This window comes from Clupea harengus, chromosome 2 (genome assembly GCF_900700415.2).
Source record: "Clupea harengus chromosome 2, Ch_v2.0.2, whole genome shotgun sequence".
NCBI classification, from domain to species: domain Eukaryota; kingdom Metazoa; phylum Chordata; class Actinopteri; order Clupeiformes; family Clupeidae; genus Clupea; species Clupea harengus.
The window spans coordinates 23,408,483-23,425,857 of NC_045153.1; the positions used below are offsets into that span (position 1 = coordinate 23,408,483).

Sequence of the window (17,375 nt, forward strand, 5' to 3'; positions counted from 1 at the left end):
TTACCTCAGAGGACCGTGCACGCAAGCCCAATCTCCATTTCAATGCAAATCACTCTCAACATAGGAAAACCATTAAAGGACCCTCCATTCATAATGAACAAAGTAACGTTTTTGACGTCATGAAGAAGCAGAATGAAATAACCACTCTTTTGATGCAACAACAGCAGCTGTCATCTTTGCCTAAAAGAGATATACAGGTTTTCGAGGGTGATCCATTGCATTATCATTCTTTTATGAGGGCCTTTGAGAGTGGCGTTGAAAGCAAGTCTAATAACTGCAGTGATTGTCTGTACTTCCTCGAACAATATACTAGAGGGCACCCAAGAGCACTCGTGAGAAGTTGCCTGCATGTTGAGCCCGAGGAGGGCTATGTTCAAGCGAAGGCCTTGCTACGGAAACATTTCGGCAATGAGCAAAGGATTGCGGCTGCATACATGGAGAAAGCTCTGTCTTGGACTCCAATTAAGTCAGATGATGTCAAAATACTACAAGATTACAGTCTCTTCCTCAGAGGTTGCTGTAATATGATGAATGACGTGCAGTATATGTATGAACTGGACATGCCTGCAAATATGATTGCAATCATAAAGAAGCTGCCATACAGGCTAAGGGATCGCTGGAGAACTGTTGCATGTGAGTTACAGGAGAGACATCAGGAAAGAGCTACATTCAGCGACATCGTAGACTTTATTGAAAAACAAGTAAGAATTCTAACAGACCCTGTTTTTGGAAATATTCAAGATACTCCACCAAGGCCCATACAGAGACCCAACAAAAGTAGTTTTGCTACAACCATGAATACTAGGGACATTTACACAGAAACAATGGAATATATACCAGAACGTATCTTACCAACGAAATTCTGTTTGTTTTGTGAAGCTGAACATACACTTGAGTCATGCCACCAACTGAAGAGAAAGACTCACAGGGAAAAGATTACGTTCCTAATGGAAAATGGTGTTTGCTTTGCCTGTTTATGTAAAGGACACATCAGCAGGGACTGTAGAAAGCGCCTGTCTTGTCAAGTGTGTGATTTAAGACACCCCACACTACTTCATATTCCATCAAGGGGAAGGCAGACAGAACCTGAAACCGAACAAGAGCTAGGTACTGCAGTGGATAAAGCTTTTGTGTCTAGTGGTCTCACTGGGGCTGGTGATCATGAATGTAAGCTTCCCATAGTGCCAGTGCACATTAAGTCTAGTAAAAGCAATAAGACTGTGATTACTTATGCTTTCCTTGATCAAGGCAGCACTGCTGTGTTTTGCACAGAGAATTTGATGCATAAGCTCAATCTCTCAGGAAAGAAGACCCGTATCCTTTTACGTACTATGGGTCAAGAAAAGGTGGTGAACAGCTACGAGGTCACCGGTCTAGAAGTGGCAGGTCTGGATGGTGAACAGTTCTGTCAGTTGCCCAGTACGTACACACAACAAAGCATGCCCGTCAATCGAGACAACATTCCACGTCAAAGAGATCTTCAGAGATGGCCCCACTTGAGACACATACATCTGCCAGAAATTGACTCAAGAGTCGAACTGCTGATAGGAACAAATGTGCCAAAGGTCCTGGAGCCATTGGAAGTAGTTTGCAGCGTGGATAATGGACCTTATGCAATCAAGACCCTTCTGGGATGGACTGTCAATGGACCACTTGGGGGAGACGATGGTGAAGAACTTGGCACTGTAACAGTTAATAGGATTTCTGTGTTGAATCTTGACGATCTTTGGCAGCAGCAATTTAAAATGGATTTCCCAGAATGCGGCCAGGATGAACGACCTAGTCTGTCAAGGAAAGATCAAAACTTTATGAAGTTGGTCACAGATTCTGCCCAGCTTTTGGATGGTCACTACCAGATCGCTTTGCCTTTGAGAAACAGTCAAGAACGGCAAAAGTGGTGTGACAAGAAGCGCAACTTCACGGTGGGGGGACATAGTCCTCATTGTGGATGAGACAGCACCTCGTAATTTCTGGATAATGGGAAAGGTCATCCAAACGTTCCCAGACAGAAGAGGTCTTGTACGAAGGCTGCTTATCAAGACAAAGACAAACCAGCTGGACAGGCCAATAACTAAGGTCTGTCTTCTACAAGGGGCGGAAGCCTGAAGAACTCTTGCTTGTTTGTTTGTTTGTTTGTTTGACGACTGACCAACCAACTTACTGGACAGAGAGTGATGGTAAAGATCACTCCGATGGGCTATGTGCTTGAACCTCTGGCCCAGACTAGACTTGCGCCCTCTGAAGAAGGAAGAGCCAGCTGCCTCTTGGAACACACAAGAATACTTATGTATTGCATGACTTTGATGTTATAGTGCTATGTAATGGTAATTATTACAACTATGATTGGTAATAATTAGGGGCTGGAATATAGCGGCCATATGCCATGGTTGAATTGGTCTGTGCTTTGGTGCTTTTATTTTGATATCTGGTGGGTGTGTATGCAAGTCACGTGGGTATTGGCATAGGAATTGGTGAATGAATATATGCACCTGGGCACCTGTGGTAGTATGGGGAGGGGGTGAGTAGGGAGAGCACAGTTTTTGTTGACCGCTCAATATGCTGAGTATTGGAACTTTGGATTTTATGGACTATTGGAACTTTGGATTTTATGGACTAACTAAAACGCTTATTGGATGAATTGCATGTATATTTATTATCGCCACCTTGCACAGAAGCACTTGCACTTTTCTATCTGCTGTCCTGTTCAAGAAGGATGTTTATCTGCCCATAAAAATAAACAAAAGAAATCGTAACCTCCAGAGCGGACATTGAAATTGTTGGTAGCGCGTCACTCAAGTGAATCTCCCTTACTTAGCCTCTCGGCGACATTCAGTTGTCGCCGCAATAAGTGGTATATAGAAGTGGGTCAATGACATGACATGCATAGTTTTGTGTCCGACTGCATCATTTTCTTTTTAAATAGTTTGAATCAATTCATGACATGCATCACTTTATTCTTTTTAATCTATTTAGTTTGAATACATTTTCAGTAAATTAAATAAAAAGATATTATTTTGTGTTTTGGCATCTCAAACCCCCAAAATGTCAGGTGGCGCAACCGTCCGTGCAAATTAACAGACCAAAAAAAGTATTGAAAATGGTGTTTTAATGATAATAAATTCAAAGTAAGATACTGTGGCATGATTTTATGTTTGAAACCTTTCAAATAAATCCAATTTTCCAAATATCAATACTTTGATCTAGTTGAGATAATCAAAAAACTTTTGTCCAGCAATTTGTATGTTCTCAAATGTCAGGGTGGTGCAACCGTAAAAATGTGGCTTTTATTCTGAAGTGGAATGTCAATAATAGTAAACAGGATATTGCATCATCCAGAGGACCCCAACTGACCTTTATGACGAGTGAAAAGGTTGGTAATCTTCTCTCAATTTTTTATAAAAATAGGTACTTTCACATCAAAGTTAGATTGGTACACTTTTTATGTCAGGTGGTACAACCAATGTTTAACTAGGAAAATGTTATTTTATAATAAAACTCTTTTTAATATTATATGAATGAACTTGAACTTGAACTCAAAAACTAATACAGGCGTCCAACTAGAGGCCTGTTTAATTTGAAATTAGAGGGGAAAGTCAGGTGGTGCAACCAGTCAGTCAGGTGGCGCAACTGCAAGGAATTTAACTATATATTATACCTTATAATATTATCATTAATTATTATATGATATATAAGGCTCTTAGATTGTCTATTAATTTTCTCAAATGTTTATTAGTTTAATATTAAAGATGGTATACAGTTTCAAACATTTTTATGATTTTTAAAAATTATTTTAGATTTTTAGAAAAATCTGCACGACACAGTGCAGCATTAAAAATGATCCGGCTGCAAGAGAAACATACCTTGCAAAAAGAAAAGTATGATAAACTGTAATGCAAGCCTGGATTTTGTAGTTGTTACTTTTATACAGTTGTCAGACCTTTCCAATTTTATAATGGGAATATGCCAGTTGATCAGTTCTCATGTTTTGTAGTTTCAGAGGAGGAAGAGAGAGGAAAAAATTGTGAACCCCCCCCCCCCCCATCAGCCAGCTGTACACAACAGAACAGAAAAAAGCGAGACAACAGTGGAAGCAAGACCAGAGAAAGCACAGGGAAAGGAACAGGGCTATGGAGGACATTTTTAATTTTACACCAGAGTCAATGGATAATACTCCCATAGAAGTCCCAGCAGAGTTTCAACCTAACCCTCCTAACATTGATAGAGGGAATATTGTCAGTTTAGATCCACCCAGAGCATCCTCAACACCAGAGAGAGTAGCCAACAGTAATGTGAAATGGCTAAGAGAGAAAGCTAAATTGCGCCGTAAAATGCACAAAATAAAAAGTGAGATGGAAGTTGCCAAAAAAGAGTCTGAAAAATTAAGAAAGCGCGTAGAAAGATTAAGAGCCAAAGAATCGAAGAAGCAAAAGGAAAAATCGAATACTGAAGGGAAACGATAAGGGAAGAAACTGGCCATCCAGAGAAAGGAGAAAGTAGCTGACTTTCTCTGTCGAGATGAGAACAGTCGCTTACTGCCAGGGAGAAAGGACACGGTCACAAAAAACTAAATTAAACAACAGCGGTGTGTCTTGGTCAAACCTTTAATTGAACTCCATCCGCAGTATAACTGTGAAATGCAGAAGTCACACTGGCTGTCTTACAGACAATTTGTTCGGTATTGTTCTTTCTTTGTTACACAACCAAAAGTTTCAGACAGGAACACATGTGCTTGTTCGGACCATGAAAATGTCAAACTCCTTACTGACAAACTGCAGCAGAAAGGTCTTCTGAAAACTGCTAGCCTTTCCCAGCTGTTTTCCTCAATCGCATGCAGTACAGAAAACAAGCCATGTATGTATAGAGTCTGTCCACAATGTTGCTATAATGAGGTGGAAGTTTCAAGACCTCAGACAGAAGAGAGTGTGACCTGGAGTCAGTGGAAGAGAAAACCTGTGACAGAGGGGCTTAAGACATATATGAATTTTGTTAAAAAAGCCCAAATTGGAACCTGTACAGAACTGTTTAAACTTTTCAACCAGAAGCACGACGGCCTAGCCAAACACCACTACAATTGGCTACACCAAGCCAAAGAATGCAGGGCTTTGAAAGAAAGCCTAAGAGAAGATGAGGTTGTCCTCCATATCGATTTTTCAGAAAACTTCTCCTGCAAGCTTAATAGTGAGGTGCAGTCTTTCCATTTTGGAGGGAGTCGGAAGCAAGCTACTGTCCACACCTGTGTAGCTTATACAGCAGCTGGCTCACAGTCCTATGCCACCATCTCTGCGTCCCTTCGGCGCGATGAGAGAGCTGTGTGGGCCCACTTGGAGCCAGTGCTGAAGGATGTAATGAGGAAATGCAACCCATCCCCCACAACTTTACACATGAGTGACGGTCCTGTCACTCAGTACCGAAATACATTTTGTTTTATTTGCTCAGCACCATCCCCTTCCTCTCAGGCTTCAAGCAGGTGACCTGGAACTTCTCTGAGAAGTCCCACGGCAAAGGCGCCCCGATGGAGTTGGTGGTGCAGTTAAGCACACTGCTGACTCTGCTGTCAAAATGGGAGCAGATGTCCAGACCCCAGAAGATTTTTAGAGCCTTGTAACAGAGAGGAAATCTGACGCTAGGTTCTTCTGGGTGAGTGAGGAGAACATTAGAAAATTTGATGAAGCAGTTCCTGAAGCTGTGCCACCTGTAAAGGGAACTATACACCAGGTCATCTCCACTGAGCCAGGGAACATAATGCACAGGGAGATCTCCTGCTTCTGCAACAGACCACATATCTGCCAGTGCCACAATACCACAAGGGTCAACTTGCAAACAGCCGGTACCCAGGCCAGTGCCCAAGATGACGATCTGAATGGGAAGTTAATCTTAGTGAAATACGAAGGTCAGCTATTCGTGAGACCGGTTCTTCAGGTGATTGGTGATGAGATTGAGGTGAGCTGCATGCAGCAGTTGGGAAGAAATAATGTGTTCACTTGGCCCCATCCAGCTGATATCATTTTTTACTATATAAAGGATGTGCTCAAAGTAATATCAGAACCAGAGCCTCTTAATTCACGCCACACACGGCTAACTCATTCAGACTGGGACTGCTTTAGTTGCCACAACTGAAATGGTATATCAGCTCTACAAGAATTAAACAGAGAGTAGCCAACAGTAATGTGAACATTTCTGTTTTATGTTTTGAAATATTTTGTCAAACATTACTTTTTTGTAAAATTTTGTGTTTAGTTATTGTTACATTCCAGTTGCTATGAATTGAATGTTTTAAAATCTTGAAATACTTTATATGAATGAATTTGAATATATTTAGACGTTTCAATGGTGTTATGTTTTACTATTACACTAAAGTTTTAAACTAAAACATGATACTTTAGAGCAGGGGTACTCAATAGGCGGACCAAAAAAGTTGATTCCAAAAATCGCGAATTTAAGAGAGTGGACTGACAAGTAGCCTGTGCATTTGTGCTGCCTGTGGGGAGCACAACACCGATGTATTTAATCTGCAACGAGACCCTTGTCAAAAGTGGTAACGTGAAACCAGGGGTGTATCTAGCCCTATTTTTACGCTAGATAAGTTTCCTTAGCCCCTCCAAAAATATATTTTTATTTTGAGGTCGTCAAATTTACACCTAACAACCGATTTAGTGAACTTATTTTGCTGAATTTTTAGAGTTAGAAACAAAATAGTCTCGAGTAGCACAGGAATCCCGCCTGTTTGAGACTGTGGTGGCAAGCGCACGGCTTTGTTTGGTCATGAGTGAGTGAGCCTCGCGAGTTGCGAGCGTGCAGACAGACGGTGATAACGTAAACAACTTGGAGCGACTGTCCGACCCAAGCTGATTAAAGCTGCCATAATCAGCTGCTGGATATAAAGGTATAATACAGAGCTGCCAACTTTTCCAAAAACCTTGGAGTGAGATTTTGACGCGGGTGACCAACATTTTGGGAATCAGGGAATTGGAATTAATTTGGCGTTGTACCCATGTTGTGCCCTGCATCCTGGTGGTTTGTGGGGCCCAAAGACGTTGATAGGGGCAGCCTACTGGAGATGGACAACTTTGGTTACATTCTGTGAAGCCAAGACATAGCTGAATTTTGGTTTAAGGTGATGTTATTTCCTGCATTCTAGTGGATTTTTGGGTGGTATGCTAAAGATGTGCAATACCTGAACTTATTCTGATTCATGTTCATCTGATCATGACTTGTAGGGCCTTCTAGACTTGAGCTGAACATTCAACCAGAAAACTATTGTTGTGCCTCAATGACTGTCTATGTACCACAATATAGCCTAATTAGTAGACCTGTGTTTAAGATTTGACCAAGGTAGGTTGATTGACATTTTGATTACAATGGTATTCAACTAATTCTTAACTGAAACCTAACCTATATTGTTAATAATTGTATTCTAAAGAGCACTTAATGATTTATGTTCAGCAAAAAATTACACAACATTAGTTAGGGAGAAATATTTTTCATTATTCAAAGCCTACAACCACACGTTCCATCAAACAAAAAAGTGCAACAAATAAAGTGCTCATACAGTAGCCTTTTTAAGCAATACAATGGATCAACACATGACAAAAATAACTAAAAATGAGGTATCAGATGCAGATCAGAAGCTGGTTAGTCATTTTCTAAGATCTGTGGGCAAGGTTGTACTGGCCTGTGGCCTTCTTGGACATACCATATTTTGTTTTGATTAATACCGCAACCTGCTCTTTACTCCCACGTACCCCCGTGACAAGTGTACTGTAACAAAGTTCTGATACAACATGCATAGTTTGCATCATGTATGCCGTGAGAAATTGGATGTGTGGCGTGAGTGCGTGTGAAAACATGCAAAAGCATGTGTCTTACGGCGAAACCGTGAGAGGTGGCAGTTCTGAACTCTCACGGTTGCGCCGTAGGGTTACAGATGCGCTCCTTAGCGCCAGCTACCCTCGGGGAGTTTGAAAAGTAACGAACGCGTCTTGGCCCAAAATCAGATTTTTTTTTTGCCGTGAGAAATTGGATGTGTGGCGTGAGTGCGTGTGAAAACATGCAAAAGCGTGTGTCACACGGCGAAACCGTGAGAGTTGGCAGCTCTGGGTATAGCACATGAAGTTTAAAATAGTAAAAGAAACGAAATGTTTAAATCATCACGAGTTAATTACAGATGTCGTGGCTCTCTTTTATCACGTCGGTTCATTGATCCTGTGGGTATGCTACCCTACTCAGTAGCTCCGCCAGCTATAACTAGCTAGTGAACTCTAGCCTATTATGTTAACCTACTCACTTGAGCTGCAAATCCCTACCATGTTACAGTAGCCTGACGATGTCATACTCATAATTCTAGTCAGAATGACGATGTCATACTCATAATCAGTGGCGGCTCCTGAAAAAATTCTCAAGGGGGGGATTTTTTTGATAATGATTAAGGCGACCCATTCAGTAGGTACATTAAGTTAGCTGATTAACTCATACAGCAATACCTTTTTGTCCACTATTGGCAGCACACAACAGTAATATGTCCCCTCTTGCTACATAGCTAGAGTAGCAAGTTACAGGTGGAAAGCTATGGAAGAAAGTTGCATCCAGGAGCCTTCATAAGCAAACATGATGTGGCTCCACATTCAATTATCCCACTTTTTCATTATCCACGTGTCTCAAATGTTGTATGATGTAACGTAGCTTAACAGGACACATGATATGTCCAGTAACAACATAAAGAAGGGGTAACCTAAGTCAAAACCAACAATATTTATTGACTGATCTTGAAAGTATTGGCTTACAAAAGCAAAATAAGTCATCACATAAAAAATGATTCAGTGTTAGTGCAAGAAGCGAACTGTGAAACACACTGTGAAACCTATGAAAAGTGACAGTGGTATATAGAGATACAGACCGTGTTAGCCACTTCACGCGATTTTCTTTCGTTCCAATTCTTGGATGTAGGATTTCCCTCCCTTTGAAAAAACCTGTTGAATGGATACATTTGGTCTAGGAAGTCCTAATTGTTTTGTTGTCAATTTATCTTCCTTAGTACGCCGACTAAAAAGGAGTTTCTGTCAAAGAGCGAATCGAGTTGTTGCACTGAACAGGCGCCATCTTGACAGAATATGCCTCTGTCGAAGCTGTATGACGTTCGTATAGGCTTTTACGTCCATTACTTATGACACGATATGGAGGGGCGAGCCCTCCCGGAAGCCATAGAGAATGCATTGAGAGTATCGGCAGAGATAACGTATGGCCCAGAGATACCGTATTGAAACCGGAAGTGGGTGATTTACTCGGTTTGATTGGCTAATAACAGGACCTTTACTTTTTCGTTGAGAAATTGTGTTGATCGCCTGACTTTTAAACGATTATTATTATTATTTTTGTGAAGTTATACGGCTCAATACTCAATTGACTTGATGAAAGCGTGCTCGTTCGTGGATGACGTTTACTTTAGGCACAAAATAATTGTCCAACTTGTTCAACACAGCCTCGAACTTATTCTCATCACCCCTCGCATCAAATTCAAATGTCTTGAAAACGTGTTCCGATTCCTTCCCCAACGAATAGAGCAGTGTACAGACCTGTACCTCTCCTGTTTCCTTGTGTGTGTGTGTGTGTGTGTGTCTGTGAGAGTGCAAGCTTGTGCTAACCAACACACCGTATAGCTACCTTGAGCTAACCAACACATCGTATAGCTACCTTGAGCTGTCCAAACACTGTATAGCTAGCTAGGGCAATTAGCTTGCCTAAGAACTGGGAACTGCAATTCAGTGAATTGCGAACAGGTGCGCGTGCCCCGTAATGGTCCGAGACGGCCGCAAGTAAATGATTGCGACATTTCTAACATACAACTCAGAACGAAGAGAACACAGTCAGTAGAAGCCTAATCTATTAAATAGTAGCCTAATCTATTAAGAAGGTCATGGATCGGTGGTTTAAGACAGGGACAATTTAAATTAAATGAGAATGCCTCTGACACCGACAAGGAGGAGGGTCACTCCCGCCGCGGAGCTGCATTCAAACAGCATTATTTTTCTCCCGCTGCGGAGACAGCAAGATGATAACTTTATTCTGTGTTGTGTGACGTTGGATTATGACAACTCATAATTATGAAAAGTTGACTACTAGGATGGCTATATTAATGCCAGTCTGCTAGCCTACGGTTGGTAGTGAATTACTTCGGTCGCGTGGTCGGTATGCGCATCGTTGTGTTTATTGGTGTTTAGTGATACATTGGCGTGTCTGAGTATGTGATGGGAGTATGAGGCTGTGAGCGAACTATAGTTTGTAACTTAACCAAGTCACGCATGGAGCAGGGTTCCAGATGCTTTGCCTTGCGCATTGTCATATTTATAACCAGCCTACCGATAAAAAAAAGCAGTGCCCACCCACGAAAATCACGTGCCGCTAACAATTGTCTGGGGCCAGGTCTGAGTCTGAGGAGGCCTGTTGTTCCGGGGATATACTATTTAGTTAGATAGAATTTTTTTTTATTGACTAAGTGGTCCTGAAAAAGTTTGAGAAACACTGCTGTACATTTTAGACCCAGTGACCCAGGCTGGCATGAAATGGCTTGCATAATACTTAGTAAGGAGGCCATAATAATTTTTGACTCATGGCTGAAGTTAAGTTTCTCCAGCTCTCCCCAGGTTGGCAAAAAAAGCATCTCAAAATGCATCAGATTGATGCTTTAAAATATGGAATATTTAAATTTTTCTTACGGGGGAGCATGCCCCTAGACCCCCCGAGAGGGGTAATATCCTTCTCACCTTCTTCACCCCTGACCCGTTTTCATGCCTGCATTTCGCCCCAAATCTCGCCAGAAGGGGCGGGGCCATTTGAAGCACGACTTTAAGCTGACTGAATGACTGTTACCTGATTCGACAATGACATACAGAGGCACATCAGACGGTCTAGTGGTAGAATCCAACAGAAAAAAAAATATTACATTTAAATTTACATGTCGTCATTTATGCGACCTGACCTGAATGGAAATTTGGTGAGTGGACCTTTTGGGTTTCTAATTGAGTACCCCTGCTTTAGAGTGTGACTTTGTTGTTGTTCATTTACAATTCATTACAGTGTATCTAATCAATCTGTTGCACTATAGCCTATTCCTATACCGAATGTGATCCTGTGGCCTATATCCTGTTTTTGATCTTTTCACTACCGGTACTTTGACTACCTTAACATCAGCAGAGACTGTTAACTAAAATACATTTTTTTTTGTATTTGAAATATAAATGCAATTATTCTGCATATTTCCTGTCATTAGTACTGTTGTCAGGTGGCACAACTGAATCGTCAGGTGGTGCGACCAGGTAACATTCAGGGGTGCAAACTCATCAGGAATGAAAAAGGTGACAACGATGCGAACCCCCTAGGAGGGTCCGGGGCATGCTCCCCGGGGAATATATTTCATATATAAGAACATTTTGCACATTTTAAAGTTCAATGCATCAATCTGGTGCACTTTGACAACAAAATTATGAGGCTACATCTATGAAGAACTTTGTGCTGTTGTAAACAATTTTGTGCTCTGGTAACAGTTTAATCATAAACATTCCTGTGTTGAATGTTGCACGGGCACAGGCCAAACCAACCAAAAATTAATTTTTGTAAGATTCCGATCATTTTTATAATCAAAATCGCTGAATTTGACCATGTCCTGTTCAAACAGAGAGGCGACTGGCGAGTTGAGGCAGCAACGAGCTGCGCCTCATCTCAGATTGTGCAATCCCTCACACACTGGGTTGAGCGCATGCCTTTTGCTTTCTCATTGTTTCTCATCACTGAAATATTTGTAGACACTTTTATTATATGTCGTTTGTATCCATAGAATAGGTAATGTAATGTATTTCACGTATGTGAAGGAGCTATTTAGCCTTGCTGATCTGTCATAAAACCAGTGAAAAAGCACATAGGGGAGGCAAACCTAACCTCTGCCTCAAAGAAGGGGGCGTGCGAGCCTGGAAAATGGACTTCCAATCCAGTGAAGTGATAAATACATAATGGGAGACCAATGCCAGAGCTAAAAGGTTTACTTCAAACGACAGGACAGAAGATAACTTTAGCAGCTAAACTCCGGACCAAACTCGGCTGACGGCCATGTCTTTTATGTCAATGTATATTTTTCGGCGTTTTCACGCTTAGATTTGTCAAAAGTTACCGAGAAAAACTGTACTATCCGATAACACCGTTATTGTAACCAGCAAAATGGTTGATGTGATTTGAGTTGATGTGAGGCGTCTGTCAGCCAACTGTCTGACTTTAGCACGTTAGCCTACGTTAGATAGCATAACGTTATTGCAGCGTACCAACGTCACACGTTACCGTAAATGCCATCTTAAAAAGGCCGCTCGAAACCAACGCTTTCACCCGAAAGACATGTCTTGTAATACACCTGTCTATTACGGCATCGAGGCAGCTACCTTCCATTTCAAACAGACCCGAAGACTCGAAATAAAAAGCGTGCCTGTCATGGTGACATGGGAGGACTTTTGTGTGTTCTGTGTCACTCAAATGGGTTTCCTGTAGGAAAGCTATATGTGTTTTTCCTTTTTTAATTTAGATAGTATCTTGCCCATTTTGATTGGATTGAGGACACCATGTACATTAAATGAAGTGATTTTTATATCTTCCATATTATAAGTTCTCCCATTCAAGTTTGCTTTCTTACATTTCAATCTCAAAATGTTTAGCCATTCCTCCACTTTAACAAGAAAAAGTAATAAACAAGAAAAAGAACAATAAAACAGAAAACATCTCAGCATCAAATCTTGAGGCTTCCCAATGAAAGGTCTCGCCTATATCGTTGGCAATAAAAGAAAAACGTCTTCTGCCTGATAACCTCAGCCCCTCCATTCCTCCCTATTTTCCTCAAATAAAAAAAAATTCCAAAAAAAGTCCAAAATTGTGTTAGTAATATATTCATCAAGAGCAAAATATCTAACTTAGTTAACATAGTTTTCTCAAAACAAAGGCACCATAGTTCGTTCTGGGATTTTTTAAATGTTCAATATAGTGCTACTTTTCTCACCTCCTTTCAGTCATCTTTCTGAAGGGCCTCCATGTGTTGAATGAGACTGCGAGTCAATATCTTCCCTCTGCGCGAGCCGTCTGAATTCCCAGCTACACCAAATCCTCTGCTGCCTGCCAAGCGGAATTGTACGTTTTGACACCCTCTTTCAGATGGACCTTTAGCTTCTCTGGATATGGGGTCTGGAACTTGATGTTTTTTTCTTTCACTTGTTTTTTGATGTCAGCTTATTCGCGTCTTCTCTTCTGTACAGTTGGTGAGTAATCATTGTCCATGTAGATCTTCCGTTATACCGCAGATTTGCTGTGTTCCATGCCTTGGCTAGCACCTGTTGCTTGTGTTGGTGGTTGACGAATCTCACTATTGGCGATCGCGGAGGGGCTTCCTTCTCCGTAGGTTTCTGTTGGAGAGACCTAAGAGCTCTTTTTATCTGGAGGGCGAAGTCTGAGGGTAGATCCAGTAGCTCCCTCAAGAAAGATTTAGTCCGTTTAGCTATATCTCCCATTTCCGAATCTTCTAAGACCCCTTAAATTCGGAGATTGTTCCTCCTTGTGAAATGTTCCAACTCTTTTCAGGTCTTTCCTCGAGTTGCAGCAAGTAGCCTAGCAGGCGTGCAGATCCTTCCTCAACCTGATTAATCCGGTCCTCCACATGGGTTGAACGGTCTCCCATTTTCTCGACTGAATGTTCAAGGGAGGTTATTACGGATGTCATTGTCGTCATCTTTTCATTGTTTTCCCTTCTAAATGATTTTAGCTCAGATACTATTGCTACACTCACGTTATCATCCTCACTCTCTACGGGGTGTTGGCTAGCTGTGTTAGCATTAACTTCTTTAGGAAGAAAGAAGTTCAACTTTGCGTCTGTAGGCTTTGCTCTCTCTCTTCCAGCTCTGCTCTGGTGACTTATCTTGACTTTCCATGCACTATCACACTACCTTTGAGTAAGTAAATTAAGGGAGGAAGTGGAAAAGGGTTTAGGTTGGTCGCTGCTTCACTAACAAGCAGTTGCCATGACAGTCGAAACCGCCTCCATCATCACTTTCAATAACACATTTTTGCTTCTTCTGAATTTCCTCATGGCTGAAATGTTTTCATTTTCGTCTGGATAGTAAAACTCAGACTGATCGTACTGTCGTTGCCATATAATACAACCATATTATAATACAACCATATTATGACCATGATATGAGTGACTTTTATTAGCCAGTGTAACCTTTGGCGACCCAATGTCCAGTCTATTCTAATGTTTGTCACACATTTTATTAATTCGCCACTTTTGGACAGGGAACTGGGGGGAAAGATGAGATGATTTTCTCTCTTCTTTTGTCACAGCTCTACCATCAAAGCTCCGGTCCAAGCCCTCAGGATGGACAACATAACTATTTTGCCTGCAGTGAAAGGTAAGAGAAAGAGCAATCTCATATTAAAAGGAACAATTTAGTTGAATTAGGAGTGACTGAACACAGGCTTCGTTGGAAAATGACAAAGGAGTGGGATACAGGAAGGGAGGGGTTGGGGTCAGCTTCCTGTCAGACTGGAGGATATGGCTGGGGGGAGTGAGGGGAGAGAATTTAGCTTCCTGACAGCTTGGTGTATGAAGCCCTTTCTGAGCCTGGTGGTGCGGCAACTATACCTTCTTCCAGAGGGTAGGAGGCTAAACAGACTGTGTGTGGGGTGGCTGGTGTCATTCGCAATCGAGGTAGCTTTCCGGGTGAGGCGGGTGGTGTATATGTCTTGCAAGGAAGGGAGTGGGTCACCAATGATCTTACCAGCTGTGTTCACTATGCGTTGCAGTTATAATATACAATATACAATAACCTGAAGCTGTTTTCCATGTTGTTATGTTTTCAATGTTGATGTGTATACAGTATATGTGTGTGTGTGTCTGTGTGTTTTAAGAAATGGTAATCAAAGTAAACTGTGGCCGAGGTGTGTATTTTATGAATTTACATCTGTGAGCATGCGAGTGTGTGTGCACGCGTGTTTGTGTCCACACATGTGCATGCATGCAGCAGAGTTCTAATTCTACCTTTCCTCCGCAGAGCTGTCTTTGGTTCGCAGAACATTCTGAACAGCCGTATAATAAACTGATTTAGCCGCACAAGATGGGGAGAAACCTGTCCAAATATGCCCTCATCTTCCTCGTCCTTGCGCTGTCAGGAGTCCTCTTCTTCTTGCGGAACATTCACACTCTGGAGGTCAGGAAAGACCCTGCTTTCATGTTATTAGACAGGCAGAAAGAGGGAGGAAGTAGAGAAGTAATGTTACTGTTACTCATAAAACTGAACTTGTTACTTTTGTTATGTGATGCCACATCACTTAAAAAGGGCTCACACAACAGTAAAGTACTCACAAAATGTTTGTGGATTATAGATTGTTGCTGTTGTATGTCAATCTTATGCACTGATCTCTTCCTCTTTCTCACTTTCTTCTTTCACTCCCCACCCCACTGTCGCTCTCTCTCCTCCCTCCCTATCTAAGTCACTGTCCCGCTCACCTCTACCTCTCTCTCTTCTCCCTTCTCCATCTCTCTCTTTCTTTCCTCACCCCACCCTTCTCTCTATCTCCCTAACTATCTTTTCCCTTTCTCTCCCCCTCTTCTTCTTATTCACTCCATTCTCTCCACCTTCGCCCACCTCTCCCTCTTCCCCCTTCCCTCTCTCCTCCTTCTTCACCCTCATCCCCTCTCACAGAGATGGAACTGCCAGTCGGTGTCCTCTCTCTACCAGCTCCAGAGCAGCATCAGTTCCGTCTTCAAGCCCTCTGGACCCTTCCTGGCTCTGGACCAGAATCGCAGCTACTGTCCCAACCTGGGCCAGGAGGTGTCCGGAGAGGAGGCCCATGAGGAGCGCTACCTCCTGGAGTCCATTTCTTGGCCTGAGCCCCCTGCGCTGGGGGTGCCGGTCCGCCAGAGCAGCGACCCGGCTCGCAGTTATTTTGTGATCAAGCCGCCCACCAACATCTCGGGCCAAGCCACGTGGCGGGTGGGCGGCAAGCTGGAAGTGCTGGTCCACATACAGAACTTCCTGGGCCAGCCCAAGAGGTATGGCGGGGACTTCCTGCTGGCCCGGATTCGTTCCCCAGAGATTGGTGCCGGTGCATCGGGCCGGGTCGTGGACCGGCAGGATGGCCTGTACGCGGTGGAGCTCCCTCTGCTGTGGGCGGGGGCCGCGCAGGTGGAGGTGACGCTGGTGCACTCAAGCGAGGCGGTGGCCGTGCTGCGGCGCTTGAGGGAGGAACCGGACCGCGTCCTCTTCAAAAGCCTTTTCCGCTCCGGCCTCCTGTCCGAGACCACCGTCTGCAACCTGTGCCTGCCCACCGGACCCCGTCAGCCGGCGCTGTGCAACTACACAGATCCGCACACAGGTGAGCCTTGGTACTGCTACAAACCCAGGATGCTGGACTGCGACACTCGCATTAACCATGCCAAAGGGGACTACAAGAAACACCTGCTCACCCCCACAGAGTCAATGCTGTTCTTGAGGTATGGGCATATATGGGTACCTCCATCCTCCACCCTTTATTCTGAGTCTTACAGTCAGACATTTGGTTTCAGTGTATGACCCAAACTAGGAATATTATTCTGTCTGCCACAAATTCATTGTTACAGTAGGTCACTGACTAATGTGCTTGTTAATATTGTGAAGCAGATATAAAAGCACTGTCTAATTATCATCCGACATGTTCAAATTATGGCAGTAAAACTGGGGTACAGAACAATCCAGGCATCAGCTGATTTGAGTACATTAATAGGTGATGAATAAATGTGAAACTCGATATAGTCTTATTTTACCAAGGACATCAACCTTCTGTACTTTGGCCATTGATGCCAATAGTACATATGTGCATCTAATGGACAGTTCTGAGGAACAAAGATAAATACTGAGTGACGTTTATTTGCCAGTGTCATCTTTGGCTACCCAATGCGCAGTCTGTTCACCACTGTGGGACAAGGAACAACTGGGGGGAAAATGATTTTCTCTCTTCTTTTGTCACAGCTCTACCATCAAAGCTCCGGTCCAAGCCCTCGGAATGTACAACATAACTATTTTGCCCGCAGTGAAAGGTAAGAGAAAGAGCAATCTCGTATTAAAAGGAACAAGGTAACAATTTAGTTGAATTAGGAGTGACTGAACACAGGCTTACTTGGAAAAGGACAAAGGAGTGGGATACAGGAAGGGAGGGTGTGTGGTGGGGTTGGTGAGTGAGCCTTTCTCACTCTCTCTGCTTCACCCCATTGGGTCAGATCTCGGACTAAAATATTGAACTGGATAATGATTGAACAGGTCCAGGGCAATGGTAGTTATAATATACAAAAACTTGAAGCTGTTTTCCATGTTATGTTT

The 17,375-nt window shown here is 42.7% G+C and overlaps 1 protein-coding gene across 1 annotated transcript in view; it reads left to right on the forward strand.

Moving 5' to 3' along the window:
- The window catches only part of LOC116225218 (NXPE family member 3-like), a 35,794-nt gene that overhangs the window by 1,734 nt on the left and 16,685 nt on the right, over positions 1–17,375 (forward strand). Inside the window, exons 2-5 of the mRNA XM_031587348.2 lie at positions 14,362–14,429; positions 15,072–15,227; positions 15,723–16,513; positions 17,028–17,095. Coding sequence (XP_031443208.1) covers positions 15,135–15,227; positions 15,723–16,513; positions 17,028–17,095 — 952 coding nt within the window. The 5' untranslated portion in view covers positions 14,362–14,429; positions 15,072–15,134. The remainder of the gene's footprint in view (positions 1–14,361; positions 14,430–15,071; positions 15,228–15,722; positions 16,514–17,027; positions 17,096–17,375) is intronic.